Source organism: Phaethon aethereus (assembly GCF_964289735.1).
Source record: "Phaethon aethereus genome assembly, chromosome: 5".
Taxonomy (NCBI): domain Eukaryota; kingdom Metazoa; phylum Chordata; class Aves; order Phaethontiformes; family Phaethontidae; genus Phaethon; species Phaethon aethereus.
Window position 1 is genome coordinate 54,047,260 of NC_138579.1, and position 19,953 is coordinate 54,067,212.

Below are 19,953 nucleotides of genomic sequence, written 5' to 3' on the forward strand. Positions count from 1 at the left end.
TGAGCACAGTTGCTGCTGAGCAGAAGGCTTATTTTTTTTGCTAACAGTGTCATCCTTGGAGATAAAACATAGTGTCATCTGGTGTCATGTCACTCCATAATGCCTGTCCACTTGATGCTTGTAAAATGTTGAAGAGGAGGCAAGGTGTAAGGGTGTGGGAGATGGCCATGAGGCACAGCTTGCATGGATCTATCAGCCTAGCCCTTCCAACACGTGGTGGTTCCCTGGAGGACCCTGGCCAGAAATGCCACACCTGAGCATCTTTATAGCATATGGCAGAACCTCCTGTATATGCCAGCCTTCCCTCTGTCTGTCCTTTCAGGATGGTAAAAGAGCTCAGGAAATGGTTGACCATACCCATGGCGCATTCCTCTAGCACGACTGGAGGGGAATGAGGGAAAGGAACAAGGTCATCTGCTGCACCGGAAGGGTGCCCAAGTATGAACAGTGCATTCATTCCCAACCCCCGTGCAATACCCTCTTTCATACTTCGTATTCACAGAGCTGAGCACCTCTCTGAAGGACTTGCCTGGAGCTTCCTTGTGTCTTCATTGAGTTTTTCTGCAAGGTACTGGTTCATTCATCACTCAAACACTTACACTACTTCATTTGGAAACCTCTGTCTTTCTTAATGTTAACCATAGCTCCTAACTTTGGGATGGTTTTGTTCTTCCATTCTTCCTAGTCCTCACTGGTTTTCTTCCTCATGACATTCTAGGTCAGGGGCCTATCTCTTTTTCTAGGAGAGCTGTCCTATAGCTTAATGTCTGTGCAAAGCAGCTCCAGGGAAAGCCTTATGCAGACTCGGAGGCTCAACCTTCTGCTCACCCTATTACCACACCTCACCATCCACTCGTTCCGTATCCTACAAACACATCTGTTTTAGCCAAAACTTTGCTCATGGGACTTCTTCCTTTGAACTTCTTTATTCAACTATTTCAGGCCAACACTTCCCTATCACAAGGTAATAAGCAAATCCTTGAACTCAGAGCAAATCTCTTCTGCTGTGCTGCATGCCTGGACTCTAGGAGATTCAGAAAGCCTTCAGTTCACAGGGCTGAAGGAAACTTCTTGGAAGTGGGGAATTTTTGAATGGATAACTCCCCCAGTTTTCGTCCCTCTGCCAAGAGCTGAACTGCTCTCTGGAGGAACAGTGGGCCAGCAGTGGCTGGAATATGTGTAGCTGCATGGGGAGCTAAAGAAAATGGCTGTAGAGACTTTGTGAAGAATAACAAATGGTCAGTTTAACTCTAGAGTCAAACAGGGCTTATGGAGTTGGCACTTGAGAGGAGAAGTGAAATGGCTAGGCTCGCCCTAAATAGGTGATTTTGGCTGTTGGCTGTTGAGGGTGGCTGCTGTCTGCAAATGTGCTTGCTTTGGTCTCTGGTTTTTTGTTTTCTGAGGAACTGGCTTTAGCTGGGACAAGCAGACATTCCTCCTGCCAAACTGTCTAGTTTTTGCTGAAGTCCCGATGGGAGGTGGGTGCCCAGTGATGCCTGTACAAATGAGTCTTCCTCAGCGGCCATAGCAAGGGATGCTCCTGAAAGGCAGAAACTGCTGGAGTTTAACCTCTCTGTTTTCTAGGTCTGCCTGGAGCTGAAGACCCCTGTCTCCATTAGAGCTCACCATCTGGGGGACATGGACGTGCAGGAGGTGGGTGGGGAGCACGGTTAGATCAGGCTGATCCTTGTTACAGCCCTTCCCAAGCCCAGCTCTTTCACTAGGTGCTGACCCACAGCTGCTGCATAGGAGCTCAGATGAGGGCAAAACCAGACAAAACCTCTGCTGAACTGCACCTTTCCAGGAGTCTCATGGCGGGTTTGCAAGGGGGTAGCTCAGACCTACAGTCCAGTGCACATTGACACCGAAATATTCACTACCTAAACCATGTACCTCTTGATGTTTCATAGGGACAAATCCCGAGTGGACCCAGCCTCTCCCACACTAGGGGTTTCTCCCTCCTCCACCTGCTATGGGGGCAAACCCCTGCAAGACACCAGTCTTGTCTCAAGACTTGCTTTTCCTTCACTGGCATCTGCAGCATTACTTGCGCGATGCTAAAGGTGGTGAAACAGGAAGCCTGCAGCAGCGGACTTGCCGTTATCTATATAACGTCCGAGAAGCACCTGGAAAATATTGTCAGGGCCATGTCTGAATCAGCCTAAAAAACCCTGGCTGAGAGGGGAGGGAGCGCCCGGGCTGTGGGAGGAGGGCAGGAGCTGTTTGGGCTCCTGTCTCCATGGGATCCCCTACACAGGCACATTACATGTGCTGTGGCTGGGGCTGGTGAGTATTTCCAGCTACATTTCCACCTGCCTCTCCTTCGGACCCACGGAGATACGGGTCTGGGGCATCCCACATGGGGGATTACCTCTCTTGCTGGTAGTGTGGGGCTGCTCCCCCATGCTGGGCTGTCTCCCCCAGCCCCCATGCTGCAGTGAGCCTCGGGGCTGCCTGCAGCAGCTCCACAGGTTTGTTTTATGAAAAACCTTAGTTGTGTTGAAATATTTCACACAGGGAGGAGCTGCACATGCTTCCCGTGTGGTAAGTGAGGTTAGAAGAGCATACTAGTGATGGCTGGCTGGCTGAGGGATTGCTTTTGCACATGCTATTGGCAGTGGATTGTGGGGTGCAGGATATTTCACCTCTTCATTCTTGAAGCTGCTCCGAAGCCCTTGGAAGCGAACAGAGCTGTGCCCTTACGCATGGATGAGCCACTCCGTGTCTCCAAGGGGAAATTTTATTAGAGGCCTTGCAGATGGATGGCTGTGTGCAGGGAGCCTGGGCTCCCCACAATCTTGAAGCCATATTGGCTGGTTGGTGGGAGGAAGAGGGGGAGGAAGGCTCCCTCCTCAGCAGTGCCGAGGAGAAGCACCTTCCCGGCTCCTCCAGGGTGGCTCCGCTTGCCCACCCCACGGGTAGATGTCCTCCCCTTCCCCACCCCTCCGTCCCCGGTGGCTGCCCTGTCCTCTGGGTCTGCCTGCCTGGCCTGCCCCAGCCAAGGGAGGTGCACAAGGGACTCTTGCACATCATTGGTCTGAGAAGGTCTCCATGCCCTTAAAGAGAAGGTGGATTTTCTGCTGAGCCACCCGAGAAGCCCTTTTATACCTCCTTACTCAGCCAGCTGCCGGCGGCTCGCCAGTCCGTTCTGTCCGGCCAGCGGGACTCTGATTTTCTCCTCCAGACTTGGGTGAGCTGTTTTGCATGTCTCTTAATGACCCAGCTTGCTCTTAGGGGGTGACAGGGGAGCAGACTCACCCACCTGAGTTTTAGGGAGATAAATACCAGGTGGGGGTGACCTGCGGGGAGAAACGGGGGTGCTAGCAAAACCTTCTCCATCCTTCGCCTGTTGGAGGGGGTCTGCGCATCGGGAAATCTCCCTCTGTCTTTTCCAGTGGCCTCCTTTCTCTTTGGTTTCATGCCTTCCCCTCCCTTGGTTGGTTCTGCTCTCCGGCTTCAGTGGCGAGGGCAAGCGGAGCCGCAGGCTCCCTAACGCTGACCTCCCCGGGGCCATAGGACATGGGACCCTTGCCTGCGGTAACTCAGCAATGCTCCTTACTTACACCCCTTCCTCCAGCTCCCAACCTGGTCCTTGCAGTGCCTTCCTCCCCAAAAACACCCTCGGACAGGGACCGACATCCGAATTTACTGTGTCCCCCCGCCAGAACAGGTGATTGAAAGCCCACGTTGCAGGCAGCGAGCTGCAGCCTGGTGTTGTCCCCTCGCTTCCTCGGCGCTCGCAGCATCGCTGTCGCCGAAATGGGTGCGTGCGCACGCGGGGCAGGGACGTGAGTAAAAATAGCTGGCGTTCCTCAGCCGCCCCGTCCTTCAGCTGTAGCCCAGCCACCTGCGGTGGCTTTTGCTTTGCATCGCCCCGACCTCCCTGAGTCACGGGGGCTGGCACCGGGGAAAGGCTGCCGTCCGAGGAGACAGCTGCAGCTCCTTCTGCAGCTCCCTGACCATTTTTAGAAGCACTTTCCCCCCCTCCTCCCTCAAGTAATGTGATGGGCCTGCACATTTTCCAGGATAAAGTTTCCTTGGCCCTGCAAGCTGTGCCTCCTCCCTCGGGCATGAGCCCCCGTTAACACTTCACCTCCCGACAGAGCCTCCCAGGTCTGCAGATGGCTGTGTTTCGGAGGCTTGCCTGCTCTGCAAAGGACTAGCTTAATTTGGGCTCAGCCAACACTCCTGCATCCTTCCATTAGAAGACACAAGCAGGAGATATTGCCCTGCTAGAAAAGCAAAATTCTATTTACAGGGAAACAATTTACAGCAAAACAAAGGAGGTCTTCCATCTCTTCCCTAATATGCTGCGTGGTACCTGTAAAATTTCCACTTAAAGAAAATGCAAGGAACTGTCTGGGGAAACTCTTTATGCCTTTACCAATTCAGCAACAACTTTCAGCCCCGTTCTATGTCACCTGTGCTGAGGTTGTTGCAACAGGCTTCCCTGCCCCATGCAATGGATGCAAATACAGGCGGCAGCACCCTCTGAAGTCCTTCCTTGTCACCTGGGGTCGCTGCCAAGGCTCTGCAGGCTTTGGGGTATTTCTTGTTCATGGAGTGGGGCAAGACTGCATGGCAAAGTGAAGCGGTAAACTGAAAACAGCTTTTTCCTCTTCTTCCTTCATTTGCAAAAACATGGTTTCCTGGGGGTCAAACAGGAGACATACCTGCAGGAATTACTGTCACAAATCTCTCCTTTTCTGGCTCAGCACTATTCGGTCTGGTCCAGAAGTCCCCCAGTGCTGGGGTTTGTGTGGTTGTGAGTAGGTACGTGTTTGGCTCTTGTCCATAAACTGCAGCCTAGTTCCCTATATGATGAAAATTTGGAGAAGTTGGGAAATAAGAGAAAACCTGTTCATCTTTTTCTTTCTAGAGGAATCTCACTTTGTTTTTAAACCCAAGAATGTTACCACCAGCATGAATAATCATGAACCTTCTTTCTTTGTTTTCATTTCAGGCTCGAAACCATCTAAAGCAAGATGTCTGAGTAAGTTCCCATTTTTCTGTCTCTAATATGTTGTTGGCATTTGAAAACTTTTGTTCAACTGCCAACTTTTTACACTTGTTAAGATTCCTCTGCTTGTTTCCAATTAGGATGCTAACTGCATTTTTCTCCCCTTTCCCCTTTCTCTTCCTTCCTTTCTTTGTCCATCTGCTCTTCTTGAACAGTGAGGAGGTAAGTGTCTCTTGCTGGGTTTTTTCCTTTAGCAGTGCTCATGACATCAATTCTGGTTTCACCGTTCCTCCTTAGAAAAAGCAGCTGCTGGGTGTAGTGGGGGGAAGAATGGTTCATGGCAAGGCTTTATTGCTGACTCCGCCTGGTAAAGATGGAAAGGAGAAGAAAAATCCCTTTTGAAGGTCTTTTCTGCCTCCTGGCTTGGAGTTAGATGCTTTTTCCTCTCCTTTCCTGCTTCCCCAGCTGGCCACGAGATGGTGCTGGGAAAGCGGTGGTCCAGAGCCACCTCTCCTCCACCACCCAGCCCTTGGCCTAGCATCCTCTTGTCCTTCCCCACAGCTATCCCTCGTTCTCTGCCCACCGAGCACTGCCAAACCGCTTCTCAAAGGCGATCCAGAGAGACCGGGTCCCGGGGAGTGTGAGCGGCGTGGGGGTTGCATCCTTAGCAAGTTCTTCCCGGCTTCTGGCAGAGCCGGAGCAGGGCTGGGCTCGAAGCCTGGGGGTGGCTGGGGGAACGCAGGGGAAGGTGTGGGAGGGTTGTGCGTGGCTTTGTCACTCCGTATCTCCTCTTAGCAACTTGCTCCATCCTTCATCTCTGCTTGGCACCTCCCCATGTATCTGAAACACCACAAGCTCGAGCTTGTCCTCACTGAGAGAAAAGAGGATTTCAGGGACATGCAAACTCCACAATACGGTGCTGATGTCCAACAGGTGCTTTTATTCCCCATCAAACCCCGTGCTCCCCAGAAAAGGCTGGGAGGGCCCTCTTTGCCGAGGCACCGGTTTTCAGATGGAGAATGAGCTCTGGGCTAACACTGCTCGAGGGAGCTGCTCTGTCGTGGCCCATGCCTGGATTCATACGAGCAAAATCCTGCCGGCTGATGGTGCAGCTGCATCTCTGAGCTGAATGCCTTTCCTCTGCAGAGCCCTCCAGCCCTGTCAGGAGGGCCTTAGCACCTTTTGCATATGCAAAACATGTCAGATTTTGTTACATTTCGCTCCGCAGATCCTTATCCACTTCCTCCTCTATGCAGCAGACTCACGCCCAAGTGCTGCTTTCTGCTCTGCCACCATGGCCTATCAGATGTCAGGGTGCATTTCCCCTGCCCCAGCCACACTTAGCCTTGCTCGGTCTTCTGGGCAAAACGCTGAGGAAACAGCTGCAATGCAGCAGCACATCAAAGTTGTGGCTTCTTTTATCAATAGGAGACCTGTCGCTGCTGTTCCAGCACATCATAGATACAGAAGGACCGGCTTGGTCTTCCAGGGTCCCCAAATTATTTTTCACCTGGCCTCCCAGGGAAGAGGAGCTGGCTTGTGTCTTGCAGCCGCAGCCTCGTGACCCTCCATCTCTCCTGGCCAGAGCAGCCTGCAGACCCTGTAGTCATGTCTGTCTTCCAGCTGTGATGAACCCCCTTCAGCGTCACATGCGCTGGGTCTTTTCAGCTCCAAGAAATTACACAGACTTCATGTTTTCACCTGCCTGGCCATCCTTCTCACCGGGTATGCCCTGGACCTCTCAGAAAGATATCCCACGGCTCCCAAGTGCCCAGGGGCATCAGGGCTGTTAGCTTGAGTGCAAAGCAAAACACATGTCTGAGTGAAGAGGAAATTAGAGAAAAGGCTAAAAGTCCCAAGAAGCCAAGTTTGAAGTTATATTTGATATGTGTATCTTCAAGTTCATCACCCTCATTATCTTCTCCTGAGGCACTTCGTAGGTTTTAGCTACCTGAGGTTGGCAAAGCTGGCTTCAGCAGGGAGCCTCTTCAGTGAGTGCCACTGGTTTGGGGACCAACTATGTGTCAAGCCATCCATCCCAGTTGGAGCCAACTCCCTGTCAGGGCTGCAGGTCCTTGGCAAACTGGAGGGTTGCATGGGGAAGGGGAATGGGAAGGGGAATGGGTGCCTGATAACCTTCTTTTCTCTTGTTCCTCCCACTTGCAGAAAAAAAGGAGGGCAGCCACTGCCCGTCGGCAGCACCTGAAGGTACGCGGCACTGCTGGGGCTGGGCGAGGTGTGTCCTGAACAACCCATCCTGAGCCAGCCACGTCTTGGCACTCTCCCTCCTGGAAGAGGCCATGATGCACAGGGTGCCCACTAGTATCCCTTGCTTGGAGATGCTGGTATTGATGGGGAGTTCTCCAAGTTGCCTCTCCATCAGGGCTCCCCCTCCCTCACTGACCCCCTCTGCCCTTCTCACTTGCCTCCACTCCATGCTAACCATCCTCCTGCTGCCTTCCAGAGTGCTATGCTCCAGCTTGCTGCCACCGAAATAGAAAGAGAAGCAGCTGCTAAAGAAGTGGAAAAGCAAAACTACCTGGCAGAGCATTGCCCTCCTCTGTCGCTCCCAGGATCCATGCAGGAACTTCAGGTAAAGATTTCTTTAATCCTTTCACTGTGCCGGAGCAGAAAAGATTTGGTTTCATCAGTCAGCCTGGTGGATCTAGACTGGCCTTCTCATCTTGATCCCCTTTTCACCTGTGGGTGCCCTGGAGCTGGATGTGAAACTGGCTTGAGAGGCAGCTGGGGTGTCTCTGCAAAAAACAAAGGGGTCTGGCTGGCGGGAAAGCTGTGTTTCTAACAATGTGTTGAGGCAGCATTTGCATGAAACCAGTAGCATGGAGACCAGGAGCTGGCCTGCAAGCCACCCTTTGCCATGTGGTCTTGACCCCATCTGGTCTTCTGGAGTGAGGTCTTTCAAAGCCAGAGCGATCAGGAGAGAGGAATCGTGTGTGTGTGCCCTAGCAGTCAACATCCCTCTCTGCTTTTGCTCCCAGGAGCTGTGCAAAAAACTTCATGCCAAGATAGAGTCAGTGGATGAGGAGAGGTATGACACAGAGGTGAAGCTACAGAAGACTACCAAGGAGGTGAGTTTCCCCCCGAGCCATGGTCCAGGGGAGTCTCCAGCCCGTCCTTCACGTCTCCCCATGTCGCCTGGGTCTGTCTCACTAAACCCACGCTCCATTCTCTCTCTGCCCCTCTCATCTTGCCCCCCCCTCCGCCCCGCAGCTGGAAGACTTGAGCCAGAAGCTCTTTGACCTGCGGGGCAAGTTCAAGAGGCCGCCCCTGCGCAGGGTGCGCATGTCCGCCGATGCGATGCTGCGGGCCCTGCTGGGCTCCAAGCACAAGGTCTGCATGGACCTCCGAGCCAACCTGAAGCAAGTCAAGAAGGAAGACACCGAGAAGGTACCCCTTCCCTCTCCCCCATGCCCACACAGCAGTTGGCCCCTATTTTTCAGGGCTCATGCCTCCCTGTGTGATAGACAGGGTTGAGGGCAAACCTTTTTCCGTAATGTTGTTCTTCCTGCTCAGTATTTCCTCCTCTGGCACCCATGATATTGAAACATGAGGATGCAGCCCAAAAACATGTACAGTGTGGGTGGAATTGGGTTCCTCTGGCTGACTTGGGGTTTTCTATGGGTGGATGGGTGAAGGGCCCTGCCTGGGTGGGTTCCTACACCGGGGAGCACCACTCACATCCACGTGCCCATCCCTCACCCAGGAGAAGGACCTCCGCGATGTCGGCGACTGGAGGAAGAACATCGAGGAGAAGTCCGGCATGGAGGGCAGGAAGAAGATGTTCGAGGCTGGCGAGTCCTAAGTGCCTGTCTCTCCACGCCCGTCCTCCATCCCCTCCTGTCCCTGCTGTCCCCCCGGGCTCAGCGGCACCAACTGGGTGCTGGTTCTCTCTGGTTTTGCAAAGAGCTGCGACCTGGCAGCAGCGGTGTAAATAAAGTTTTGGCGGGAGAGGCGCGTGTCGCCTGCCGGGGGGCTGCATCCTGACCCATGCCATGGTGCCAGCAGGGTCTGCCCTCGTCGTGGGGCTCCCAGTGGGGACAGGGAGGCTTTGACAGGGGCCTTGCTGGTGGGATGGAGGACCTCTCTGCTGTTGGTCCACCGCTGAAGCTGGGGATGCTTATCCCCCTCGTTGCAGGGATGAAAGGGTGAGGCCATGCCACCATGCTCTTCTGGCATCCTCCCGCCAGCCTGCGTCACTGGCTCCCGGACTTGCCCTTCACCGGTGGCAAAGAGACAAAGAGATAAGAGCCCAAGCCCCAGGAGGTGTTGCAGAACCTCCTGCCACAGTGGGAACAGCAGGAATCTGTGGGGAAGGAGAAGAGCTGGGAAGGGAGGTGAGGGGTGAAGGCTGCAGGGCAGAAGCAGACCCTTTGGCTCCAGTGGGCTCTGGGAGGTGCTAAGTCAGGACAACCTCGGTAGCTTCTGCGGCAGCACCCGGCACTGTAGGGTGCTGTGGTTTAGAGATACTGGCTGTCCCCAAAGCGGCATGGGCAGCTGGGGTGCTGGTGGGTCACCCCTCTCCGTGCCATGGTGGGGATGTCTCTACCCCCCACTTTCCTTTTGGGTTAGCCCAGCACTTCCTGATTTCGAGCGGCTGGCAGAGGCAAAACCTTAAAATAGTCCCAACAGTTTTAAAAACACAAAGAAAACCCCCCAAATTTGCCTTCTCTCTGCCCCTCTCCCATCCCCCCAAACCCTCAGCCCATGAAGTTTCCGGCACAGCTCACTTCTGCCGAGCGCAGGAAAAGCGGAAACGGCGGCAGCACCCTCACGCCGGAGCTGTGCGCGGGGCCGCTGTGCCAGCCAGGGGAAAAGATGTCAGACTCGGAGGGGTGCCAGGAGGGTGCGGAAGGTGCCGGCCGAGTGGGAGATGAATCCCCTGGGGAGAGCAAGAGGTGAGGCCTGGGGACCTGGTACCCCAACACCACGGCTGCCTTCCAGTCCTGGGAAACTGGGAGGCTGGGATACTTGGGGGGGGTGATGGTGAGAAGGGAGGATGCACAGCCAAAACGATGATGACCCATGAGGCTGAAATGGGTCAGATGCTCTGGCAGGCTTTTGACAAGCTCCTCCAATTAGGGAGAGACTTAGACTTCCCAAAGATCTCATCTCCTTTGAACTTCAAAGCTCATGGGAGGGGGGTTGATCGAGTGGGGAACCGCAGCTCCAGCAGCGGGCAAGCTCAGCAAGGGGTCTGGTGACCTGGACCTGCTCCACAGCTAAAATCAGCCCCATCTTTAAGACCGGTGGGTGGAGATCAGCTGCCTCCTCGCAGCAATCGCTGGGCACATCTGATTTCTTGCTGTGTCCCCTGTGCCTCTGACTGAATTAACCTGGCCGTGTTTCAGGATGGTTGCTGTCTTTTGTAAGGTCATACATCTCCCTGTGCCTCCACTCTGCTCTCTTGCTTTATCAGCAGAGATTGTAAAATGTGGGGTCTGTTCGCTCCAGTGTGGACAGCTTTCCACGGGGATTAAAAGGCGACAGATCAGCAGCAGAGCCCACATCTGCCTGTGGTGGAGGCAGATAGAGATAAGCTCGGACGAGGTATATCACCCAGCAGTACTCGCATTTGGACTGGATTCAGGCTGAGCATCCAGGGAGCTTGGGGCATTGCCCGATTTTTTGCCTCCCGCTTCAAAGCTTGCATTAGCATTTCTCCCCACGGCTTCTGAAAGCCAGCGCAGTTAATGTTGACTGATAGGAAAAAAACCCCAACCCCTTGAGTGACAACGAGAGGAGAAAGGTGTGTCATCTCCACTCACTAATGGTTGCAGCAAGTGTTTTGGCTGACATCTGACAGCAATTAGCCTTGGCTGAAGACTTTGACTGGAAGCTTCTTTTGAAGCTGGAGGGCTCTGTGCGCGGCGCTCCGCTGAAACGGAGGGGAAGCCTTGGCTGCTGGGGGAGCACAGGGGTTTCTCGGCGTGGTCTATGGGAGTCCCGGCATCGCTCCGTCCTGGCTGTGCCCCCTCCGCAGGCTCAGCTCCCCTTGCAGGGCCAAGGAGCAGATGTGGGGAGGGGGCCCAAGGCAATCAAGCCTTCCGGCTCCCCTCTTGCTGCGGCGGGCGCAGGGACGTCGGCACGGCCAGGGCCAGCCAAGGAGGGGCTGCTGGCAAAGTAGGGCCCGCTTGTTCCCTTCTTTTTCCACTGGAGTTTCAGCTGAGTAAGAGGCTGTCTGGAGGGGTCTGTTCTGTCGTACTCCAGCTCTTACAGCCTTTAGAAACACGTTTAAAAAGCGTGTGTGTGATACTGATGGCAGGGTGGCACGTCCCTTCCTCCCTAGCTGCATTTTGGAATTTTAATGAAATATGAAACTCGATGGCAAAAGTACCAAGCAAAATTAACTTCCTTTTTGTTTTCAAAATATGGAGAGTTACTTTCCCTCCCAACTTGTGTAATACTTTCATGTGCAGCTCTCAACTTCTCCTGCTTTTACTTGCGCTATTTAAACACTTGCTAGGCTCTAGTGATTTCCACTCCCAAAATGGAGGAAGGAAGTGTCTACTTGCTGCTTGGGGCTACCTCTTCTCACTGTGTGGCTACCTCAACTCTCTGATCTCCTCTCCCTGAGGACAAAGCTGTTCTCAAGCTGACCCGTGTATGGGTGGCATCAGGACAGTGCTCCTAAGACAGCTTAAGGCATGCTGGAGGTGTGAGCAGTGAGACCTGTGATGGAGCTGCCAGGAAAGCAGATCCCAAGGCTCCCTGGTGTAAATGCAAAGCGAGGAGATGTGGGGAGAAAAAAGGTGCTGGGTTTGCTTAAACAATGAACCTTATTGATTTAACTATACCCAGTGTACACAGAAGAGGAGCGTGCATTAGAAAATATCCTAGAAATCCTAATTTGGAGATAGCTTACGCTGTTGCCCCACAAAAATGGGGACATACTGGCAAAGTCTTGCTGACACCAGTGTAACACCACCTAAACCAAACCGGTGTTACGCTCTCTTCCATGAGCTGGAATAGCTATATGGGAAACCACTGCAGTGTAAGTCTGATGTGAAGCCTTCCCAAAAGAAGTGAGAAGCTGGGGTGGGCTCTGGGGGGGTGGCTGCTTGGGTTGTCCTGTCCTAATGGTACAACATGGTGCAGGGTGGAGGAACCAACCCTCCTGTCTTCACGGTGGGAGGGTGGGAGCTCAAGGTGTGGGGGAAGCCTGCCTTACATCAGGGCTAGGTAACCCAATATGTATAGGGTCTGTTATTCGGAGCACTCTCCGTAGAGCTCTGGGGGCTTCAGGCAGCCCCTGACCTCAGTTGCTACACCCACGGCTGTGCACATCCCTACAGCTTGGGCTGTGCTCTGCAGGATATTTACCCCTGAGCAGGAGCATGGGCCACAAGGCAGGTTCCTCTCGCCGATAGGGTCTGAGATGAGAGATCGGCTTCTCCCAGATTTCCCCATCTCCTTCCTTCTGGGGCTTCCCACCACGTGAGCTTCAGGGAGCCCTTGGCAGCCCATGTATGGTCACCGCCTGGGGAGAGGCTCTGTTGCTCTAGCAAGCCCCAGGCTTTTCTTTGCCATGTCTATCCCCAGCTGTCTTGAATTCTCCAGATCCTTAGAGGAGTCTCAAGGGCCCTTGCTAGGATGACTGCTGTTGCTAAGTATACCCATAGTTGAAAGGAGGTTGTCTGGGAAAACTGATATGTGGAGAGTCTTTGGACCCCTTGGTGCACCAGATTCCTTGGGGGAGGGATGGAGGGATGGCTGATCCCTGCTCAGGAGTAACTGGTCACAGTTTGATCCAACTGAGCTCATTAAACTGGAAAAATAGTAGGGACATGGACAAGGGAGGGCCAGACGGATAATTTAATGAAGCTGGGCAATACTTTAGCATTTCCAAATTGGATATAGGTGCCTTGGCAGTAGCATTAGGGATAAGGAACTGTCTCTAATTATAGGGAGGTATCAGGTGCCTTCATGCCTTCATTGCCCCTTTCTTCTTGCAAAAAAAAAAAAAAAAAAAAAGCCTGGCCTGCCTTGCCTCTGATCTTATTTTCCAATGTAAAGCTATGGGTTTGGAGGGGTGTGTGTGGTAAAGTAGGGGATTGCCCAGCAGCTTTTGTTTGAATTTTACTTTTTTTAAACCACAGAAGACCCTCTGCTGGCTGGAGGGCTGGCTGTTTTAAAACTCTTGGGGGGAAGCCTGGCTCCGAAGCCTGTGGGGATCCCTTTGCCCCTGGATTTTGGAGAGATCTGGCTGTGGGCAAAGCTGGGCTGGCTGTCCCAGGGACCATCCTGGGGGCTGCTGAGAGGAGGTTTTGCCAGACCAGCATTGCTGGAGTGGGGTGAAAAAGCACCTTCTGCTGGTTGAGGTGATACTCGGGCTCCTGCTCCTCTGGAGGAAAGCGGGGCAGGGGCACCATCCCGCCTGCACCCCTGGGGCACCCAACCCCTCCGGCTGTGGGGGACCCAGGCATCCCCTGGCTGTACCCCACGAGGGGGCAAGCTCTGCTTGGCCTGATTTGTCCGACAGCACCAATAAAGCTGCAGCCAGGAGGAAAGCGGAGATGGCCAGGCAGAGTTTTGGGGCATGGCAGGGCCTTACTACTTGCATGGAGCAGGCGGGCATCCCCTCTCCCAAGGGAGAGCTGCTGTCAGGGGATACGATGGCACTTTGGGACAGGGTGGGGTTGTTGGCCTTGGGATGGAGAGGGTGGACAGCTCAGGGTCTGCCTGCAGCCCTGCTGCCCGCAGGGGTTAAGCTGCCTGGGCTTTCCCAGGCTTGCTGCCGCTGAAACAGTATGAGTCCTGCTCCGCCGGCATGGCCGAGCTCAGCCTAGAGATGTGCAAGGTGTGTGGAGGGATGGTTTGGAAAGGTGGGAGAAAAGGTGGAGATTTTTCCACCCCCCTGGTCTGGGCATCCTCCCCGGACACGTGGGTTTTGTACTGTGTGCTGCTTCAGGAAGTTTCAGGCATTTCTCAAAATCTGAAAGCCCTTTTCCTAGCAGTAACTGGAAGGGTAGAAGATATCACAGCCGGCTCTGCAACAATGAAGTGGTTAACCTTGGCGTGCCCTGGGGATCCTGGGCCTCTCTGCTCTGACCCCGCTAACCCAGCCCTGGCTGAAGCTCTCCCTGCATCCTCCCTTTGCATCCATCACCCCGAGACCCACGTACCCAGCTGCGGGGCCCGCGCGGCGGCTGAGCGGGCTCCTTGCTGCCTCGGGGCTTTCCCCAGAGCTGGGCTTACTCCCTGCTGGGCACTCCTCCAGCCTGGCTGCTGCCGCTGTCGGGACACGGACTTGCATCTGGGCAGCCCGCCTGGCTGGGAGGTGCTCCTCGGCCTCCTCGGCTCCGCGTTTTCATTGGGAACAGCATTTTCTTTGGGGGAGTGGAAGCCCTGGCCCAAAGAAAGTCGTTGCCCAGGGTCCAGGGGAGTTTGGTGGCTGCCAGGTTCCTGGGACTGTAATCTGGCTCTGACTGACAGTGCAAACCTGCTGTGGTCCTCAGGGGCTCAGAGGAAACGCTGCAAGGACTTGCTGCTCTCACTTCATCCTCCACATTCAGCCTTCCCAGTAAAATCCGGCTACGTGAACCTGTCTGGGAAGGATGTTGCCTGCTTGCCCGGCGCAGGTGAGGGAGAGCTCTGCTCTGCCCAAGGCAACACCCAGCTCGCGCAGCAGCTTTGGTCTCCTGTAGCTGCAGTTCCTGTTCCTTAATATGAGTCCAACGAGCTCCCCATCAGGTTAAGTCCCTCGGCTCACTGAGGAGGTACTTTGGCATGCTTTGAAGCCAAATGCATGGGGAACGGGTTCTCATGGGGTGGCTCTGTTCTCCTCAAGCCTTTCATAAGGAGAAACCTTGAGGATGTGCATCAATGAAAGGAAGACACAGGTATGTAGTTACATGATAGGGACTCAAAGGCCTCTTTACCCAGGTTCTGTTCTGGGTCATGGTCATCTGGTATATGGGTCAAAAATATGTCCTAGGAGGTGCTGTGCATGCTGGGAAGACAGTTGTCCTGCATGGGGTGACTGCAGTATGATAGGTACTAGAACAGCACCTACGGTGCCCAGCCAAGGTCAGGGTGTCACCATGGTGGGTGCTCTGTGGCTTCCCCAATGGCCTACTGCCTCAGGGCAAAGATGATGGTTATCTCTACTGCAAGGCCAGACAGCTGAGGCTGAGATGTTTAGGAAGGGGAAGAGATGCCCTAACTGTAGGACTCGCCCACTGCCCTGGATTTGGTACCCAGAAGAGGTGATTTCCTATTGGACCCATGGGACATCTGCCAGGCCTTGGCAGGTACCTTAGGTTACCCAAGGCATCCCCACTGGCACTTAACACCCATGTTTAGGTGTCTGAACTGCTCCCTGACTTCCTAATATCAGCAAAGAAGCACAGGCCACTGCTGAAATTTGAGCTAAACTCTCCCAAGGCTTGGCCAGGTACCTTGCAGTCCTCAGGCTGTCTGGGTGCTCCACAGAGGCTCAGTCATGAATGGGTTAACCATCCCCGCTTGGAACCCATGTCTGTTTTCCTTGCCAGTGTATCCATCCTAACACACACCAGATGTGTGAGGCAGCCGCTGGAGTGTCTTAATCCCAGGTTTCGGCACTCAGAGTTGTCTTTCTCACGGGCAGGTCTGCGGCAGCTTTCTGGGGACTCCAGCACGGCTGGTGCAATGCATGAGCAGGGAGGCTGGCAGCCGCCATCCTCTGCAGGAGAATTTGCAACAAGGCTGGACAAAATACCTTCTGTTATTTGCTGCTTTAAACAAGTTACTCCCGGGATGGGCTGCTGGGGCTGGAAGCAGGGCTAGTGTCGACAGCTCCATCTTAAGTCACACGGGGTGAGCAGCCGTGTTTAGAGAAGGAGCTACCTGGGTTTACGCTATCTCAAAGGCGCAGTGTGGTTCATACCAGCCTGGTGTGTCTGATAACCGTCCAGGGACTACATGGCTAAAGAGAAAAATACATCAGCAAACCCAGCTGGATTTTTTAATGAGTGGAAATGGCAGTCAGTGGGTTTCTATTATTAGCTTGATTGGTGACTTGCACCTGGTGGTCTAAAAACTTGGAGCCACCTGGGAGCAACTGGTCTGAGGTGTGCAAGACTCTGTTTATTTGGAGCTCAGTTTATTTGGATTTCTCTTGCTATTGCACAGACATGTAGGCCCGAACGCTTTTGCTGGTGTACATCAGCACCACCCCACACTCCGCCATAAAACCATGCCCGTTTGCATCAACTGGACGTCTTCGGTTCTTTTGCTTACATGCTCATTTTGAAAATGGATGCTTTGCTAGGGATTACTTCTGCATTACCAAGAAGCCCCTCACACAGCTCTAGGTGTCTGCTGCTTGCTGCAGCTAAATAGACAGCATGTGCAATGCCTTTTATCAAGCCCTTGCCAGACAGTTTGGAAAATATGATCTCTTCTTCTGTGCTTGTGCATGCATGTGCTTTTCTGCTGCAAAAGCAGTTTCCTTTCCAGTGAAAGCTTGCTCCGGAGCCATCAGCATCGACAAACCCTGAACTATTGACAGATGCCAAACAACCACAACTGCCAGCCATTTGGGAGGGGCAAAGTTCTTCCCCAATAAAAGTGATGGCAATAATTATTTCCTCCTAAAATAAGTGCCTCCTTCTAGTTGTCACTTAGCTTCACGTAACAGGAGCTGACAGCAGTGTGTCTGAGCTGAGCTGTCCCCAAGGACAAACTAATGTGATATACAGGCTGTGCACCCCTGCTCTGGAGGGGCTTCCCCTCCTGTGGGGTGGCACTTTGCTGCTGCTTCTCCACTCCAGTTGCCATCTTCCCACATACAGCCTTAACTGTCCCTTGTGCAGAAAGCCTCATCTTTTTGTTGGGCTTCACTTCAGAGCACTAATGACTATCCTCACCCTTGATGGAGGCATGGGTTGGTCTTCAGGCTTTTTGGATACATGACAAAACTTTTGCCTGCCCTTTCATAACAGCTGCCATCTTTTGCCCAGCTCAGTGAGGGAGGCATGGGTGGACACGGGCCAGCTGAGATTAGATGTCTTTCCCCAGGACAAGGTATAGCTTGGAGTGAGGGTATAGCCTGGAAGTGGGAACTGTCAGATGATGCTTGGGGGTTCCTTCTTATCCATTAGTCTACCCTGACCCCAGCTGGAGTAATCAGCCCAGAAATGTGAGGCGGGGATTAATGGTTGCTAAAACTGCTTGTGTTGCACAATGTGGTACTGCATCAGAGCCCCAAGCCAGCTGCAAAAGAGCTAATAAGTTTATATCGGGTAGAAGCTGTATTTCAGTTCTCAAAAGCTGTGCTGTGCTGGTCAGCTGAGCAGCATGGCTTGGGCATAGAGCTGTACTTGCACAACGGTACTATCCTACAAGCCTATCAAAAAAATGTGTCACTTGGCTTTGGGTGATGCTTTGGGTGATACAGCATTCATCACAGAGATGCCATCTGGTGAAAGAAGGTGGTGCCTCTATTGCAGGTTGTGCCCCTCATGCTAAACATGGTGCCCAGTGTCCATCTAATCCACCTAGCCAAAGCAAAGGCCACTCAATTTATTTTAAATGGACATTCAAAGCTCAGATTCATTCAGCAGCTTTCCAAACCTTTGTGAGTGAAGATCAGTGACAAGCCAATGCAATGCTGTAAGAAGGCCTTTTATAGATGTTTCCTACAGTGTCTACCAGTGTGGGCACAACCTCTTGGCAGCAGTTGCTTATGGCTTATTCATCCCACTGGAGTCCTTTGTCCTGCTGCTTGGCCCTGCAGTGGAGAGGCGTCTGAAAGAGATGGAGCCCATCTCCTCGGGCCAATAGTTCTCTTCTTGTCCTGTAATGACCCTCCTGCGTGGGCTGGGAGTATCTTATCTACAGCCATTGTTTTGTCTTCCTGTCTCTTTCCCAATAGCTTTGTTGATTTAACCTAATATACAGATATGGTGCACGCTGCAGTAACCGTGCTGGCTCGACGTGCTGGACCAACTGCACTCCTCCAGGGCTTGGCTGAGTCACTTGGCCTCAGCCCTGGTCTGCAAAACCTGGATGGTGGCTCACCACAGTGGCTCAGGTGGTATCTGTCCCTGTTTGCACAGCACCTAGCACACCAGGGGCTCGGATCTCCTTTAACCACACCTGGTTAAATGCTTATGCCACCTCTCTTTGCTTCCCTCCTCCTCCACTTTTAAACCCATCTTTTAGATGTTCCTTTTTGTTCCTTCTCTCTCAGTCCCCTCATCCTTTGTCCTCGTTTGTATCACCCCTGGAGCAAAAGCACCTTCTCTTACAAGGCTTATAAACTTGGATCTCCCCTCACACTGGGAGATGAAACAAACCCTTGGGACTTTAGGTTTATGGGTGTATCCATGAAGTGCCCCACAAGGAGGGTCCCTCCTCCATTCTGCATGAGGGTGAAGGGTAGTAGTGGAGTGTGCATGTGTGTGGGATCCTCCTTCTTGACCCGGCTTCCCCTCCCTCTCGTTTCCACCTCTTTGGATGTCATAGGAAGAAAGTCATCATTGATCCCAAGCCAAGTACTTCAGACTTAGTATGACACGGTGTTTGTTGACTCTTTGGCCCCAGCCCACAATTGAACATGTTCTTCATGGCGCTCCTCTGAGCACGTGGGCCAGGCAAAAGCTCTGAGCCAAGACAGCTCCCGCCTACAGCACCCCCTCCCTGAATACCCATGGTGTCACGCATCGGCTTGGGAATGTCCGCTCCTGACTCATGGCCAGGGCAGAGGAAGGCTTGCCGAGGACCATCATTGGGACTGGACCCCTTCCCCTGCACCCTGAGCTAATTGCACAGATGAGATGCCCTGCCCCCCCTGACAGCACACTTCTGGAGCCTGTAATGAGCTGTTCTGGTGTGAAGGAGACAATGTGCTGCTTTTGGCTGCTAGACACCCTGCTTCCCTGGGATTATCTCTGGCTGCCTGTTTTGGCCTCCGTATTTGGCTGCCCAAAAGTGAGTGCTGGCAGAGTAAGCTAAGCTGGACTGAGATAACCGGGAATTAGGGATGAAGGTGAGATGGGCAAACCCTATCCATCAGGCTGATGTATAAACCACACCATCTACACAGCTGACATACAAACTGGTGTGCCCCTCTCACTAAACTGGGGCTCCTGGGGGGCTGGGCAAGTGCTGATGTCTGACAGGCTGGTGTCAATGTGGGGGCTGCATGTGCATGGTGTAGAGGGGTTGGGGAGGTGTTGGGGTATGGAGAGAGGTTTGGGGTGGCAGAGGCAAGGATGCACTACTTTTTGCAGAGATACCCCCATCTACTCCATTGTCCTAGGGGGACTGATGGTGGAAGTGCAGGGTCTCCGTCTGAGACAGGGCTGCTTAGTCCTTGCTGAAGATGTGAGGCTGTTCCTGTGAGAACACCTTCTCTGCGTGAGATCCCACCACTGACTTGCAGGCATAGACCTCTGGAAACCATGCTGGCAGCTGATGGCACCTATAAAGGACCGTCCTTTGAAGCGACTGTATGTTGGGCCTTATGCTGACAGTGGTTTGCACCCCATCAACATTGGAGAAAATTTCCTGGGCTGCATTTCTTTGCTAGCAGGACTAGAATCTTTTTGTTTCTTTTTTTTCGCAGACCATGTGTTAGCCTCCAACTGATTTTGCAACTAGTCCTACATAGCAGAGTGATTGTGTAATTAATGGGAACTGGTGCGGCCCTATCTCTCTGGGACTGCCGCCCTCCTTCCCGCAGCAACAGAGCCAGACTCGCTCCCTCCTGGTATCTCACCTCCTCTGCTTCTCCTGCTGCTGGGAAGAGCTCTGGGAAGCTCTCTGGTGGCCTGCAGCATGTTTTTGGGTGCTCCAGGCATCCCTGCTCCTGCAGTGGGGTGTGGTTTTGCTGCGGAGATTTATGGTGGTTCTCTGAGCTTAAACTGTGCCAAAAAATAACAGATGAATTAATTCTTTGTTTTTCTTCCTGTGTCCACTGTACTCCTACCCGCTTCCTGGTGGGACCAGGAGGTTTGTTTCTGTGAAAGGACATGAGCAGCTGTGGG

The 19,953-nt window shown here is 53.2% G+C and overlaps 2 protein-coding genes across 2 annotated transcripts in view; both read left to right on the forward strand.

The window, feature by feature from the left end:
* Positions 1-7,055: 7,055 nt before the first annotated feature.
* On the forward strand, positions 7,056-8,783 carry TNNI2 (troponin I2, fast skeletal type; the record flags this gene model as incomplete). Its single annotated transcript, XM_082000341.1, is given in 6 exon segments — positions 7,056-7,112; positions 7,115-7,168; positions 7,425-7,553; positions 7,960-8,049; positions 8,192-8,368; positions 8,685-8,783. Coding segments are annotated over 6 exon segments (606 nt in total).
* Positions 8,784-9,796: 1,013 nt separating this feature from the next.
* LSP1 (lymphocyte specific protein 1) overlaps positions 9,797-19,953 on the forward strand; it is a gene marked incomplete at both ends in the record, with an annotated part of 41,258 nt that continues 31,101 nt past the window's right edge. The window contains one exon of the mRNA XM_082001099.1: positions 9,797-9,876. Coding sequence (XP_081857225.1) covers positions 9,797-9,876 — 80 coding nt within the window. The remainder of the gene's footprint in view (positions 9,877-19,953) is intronic.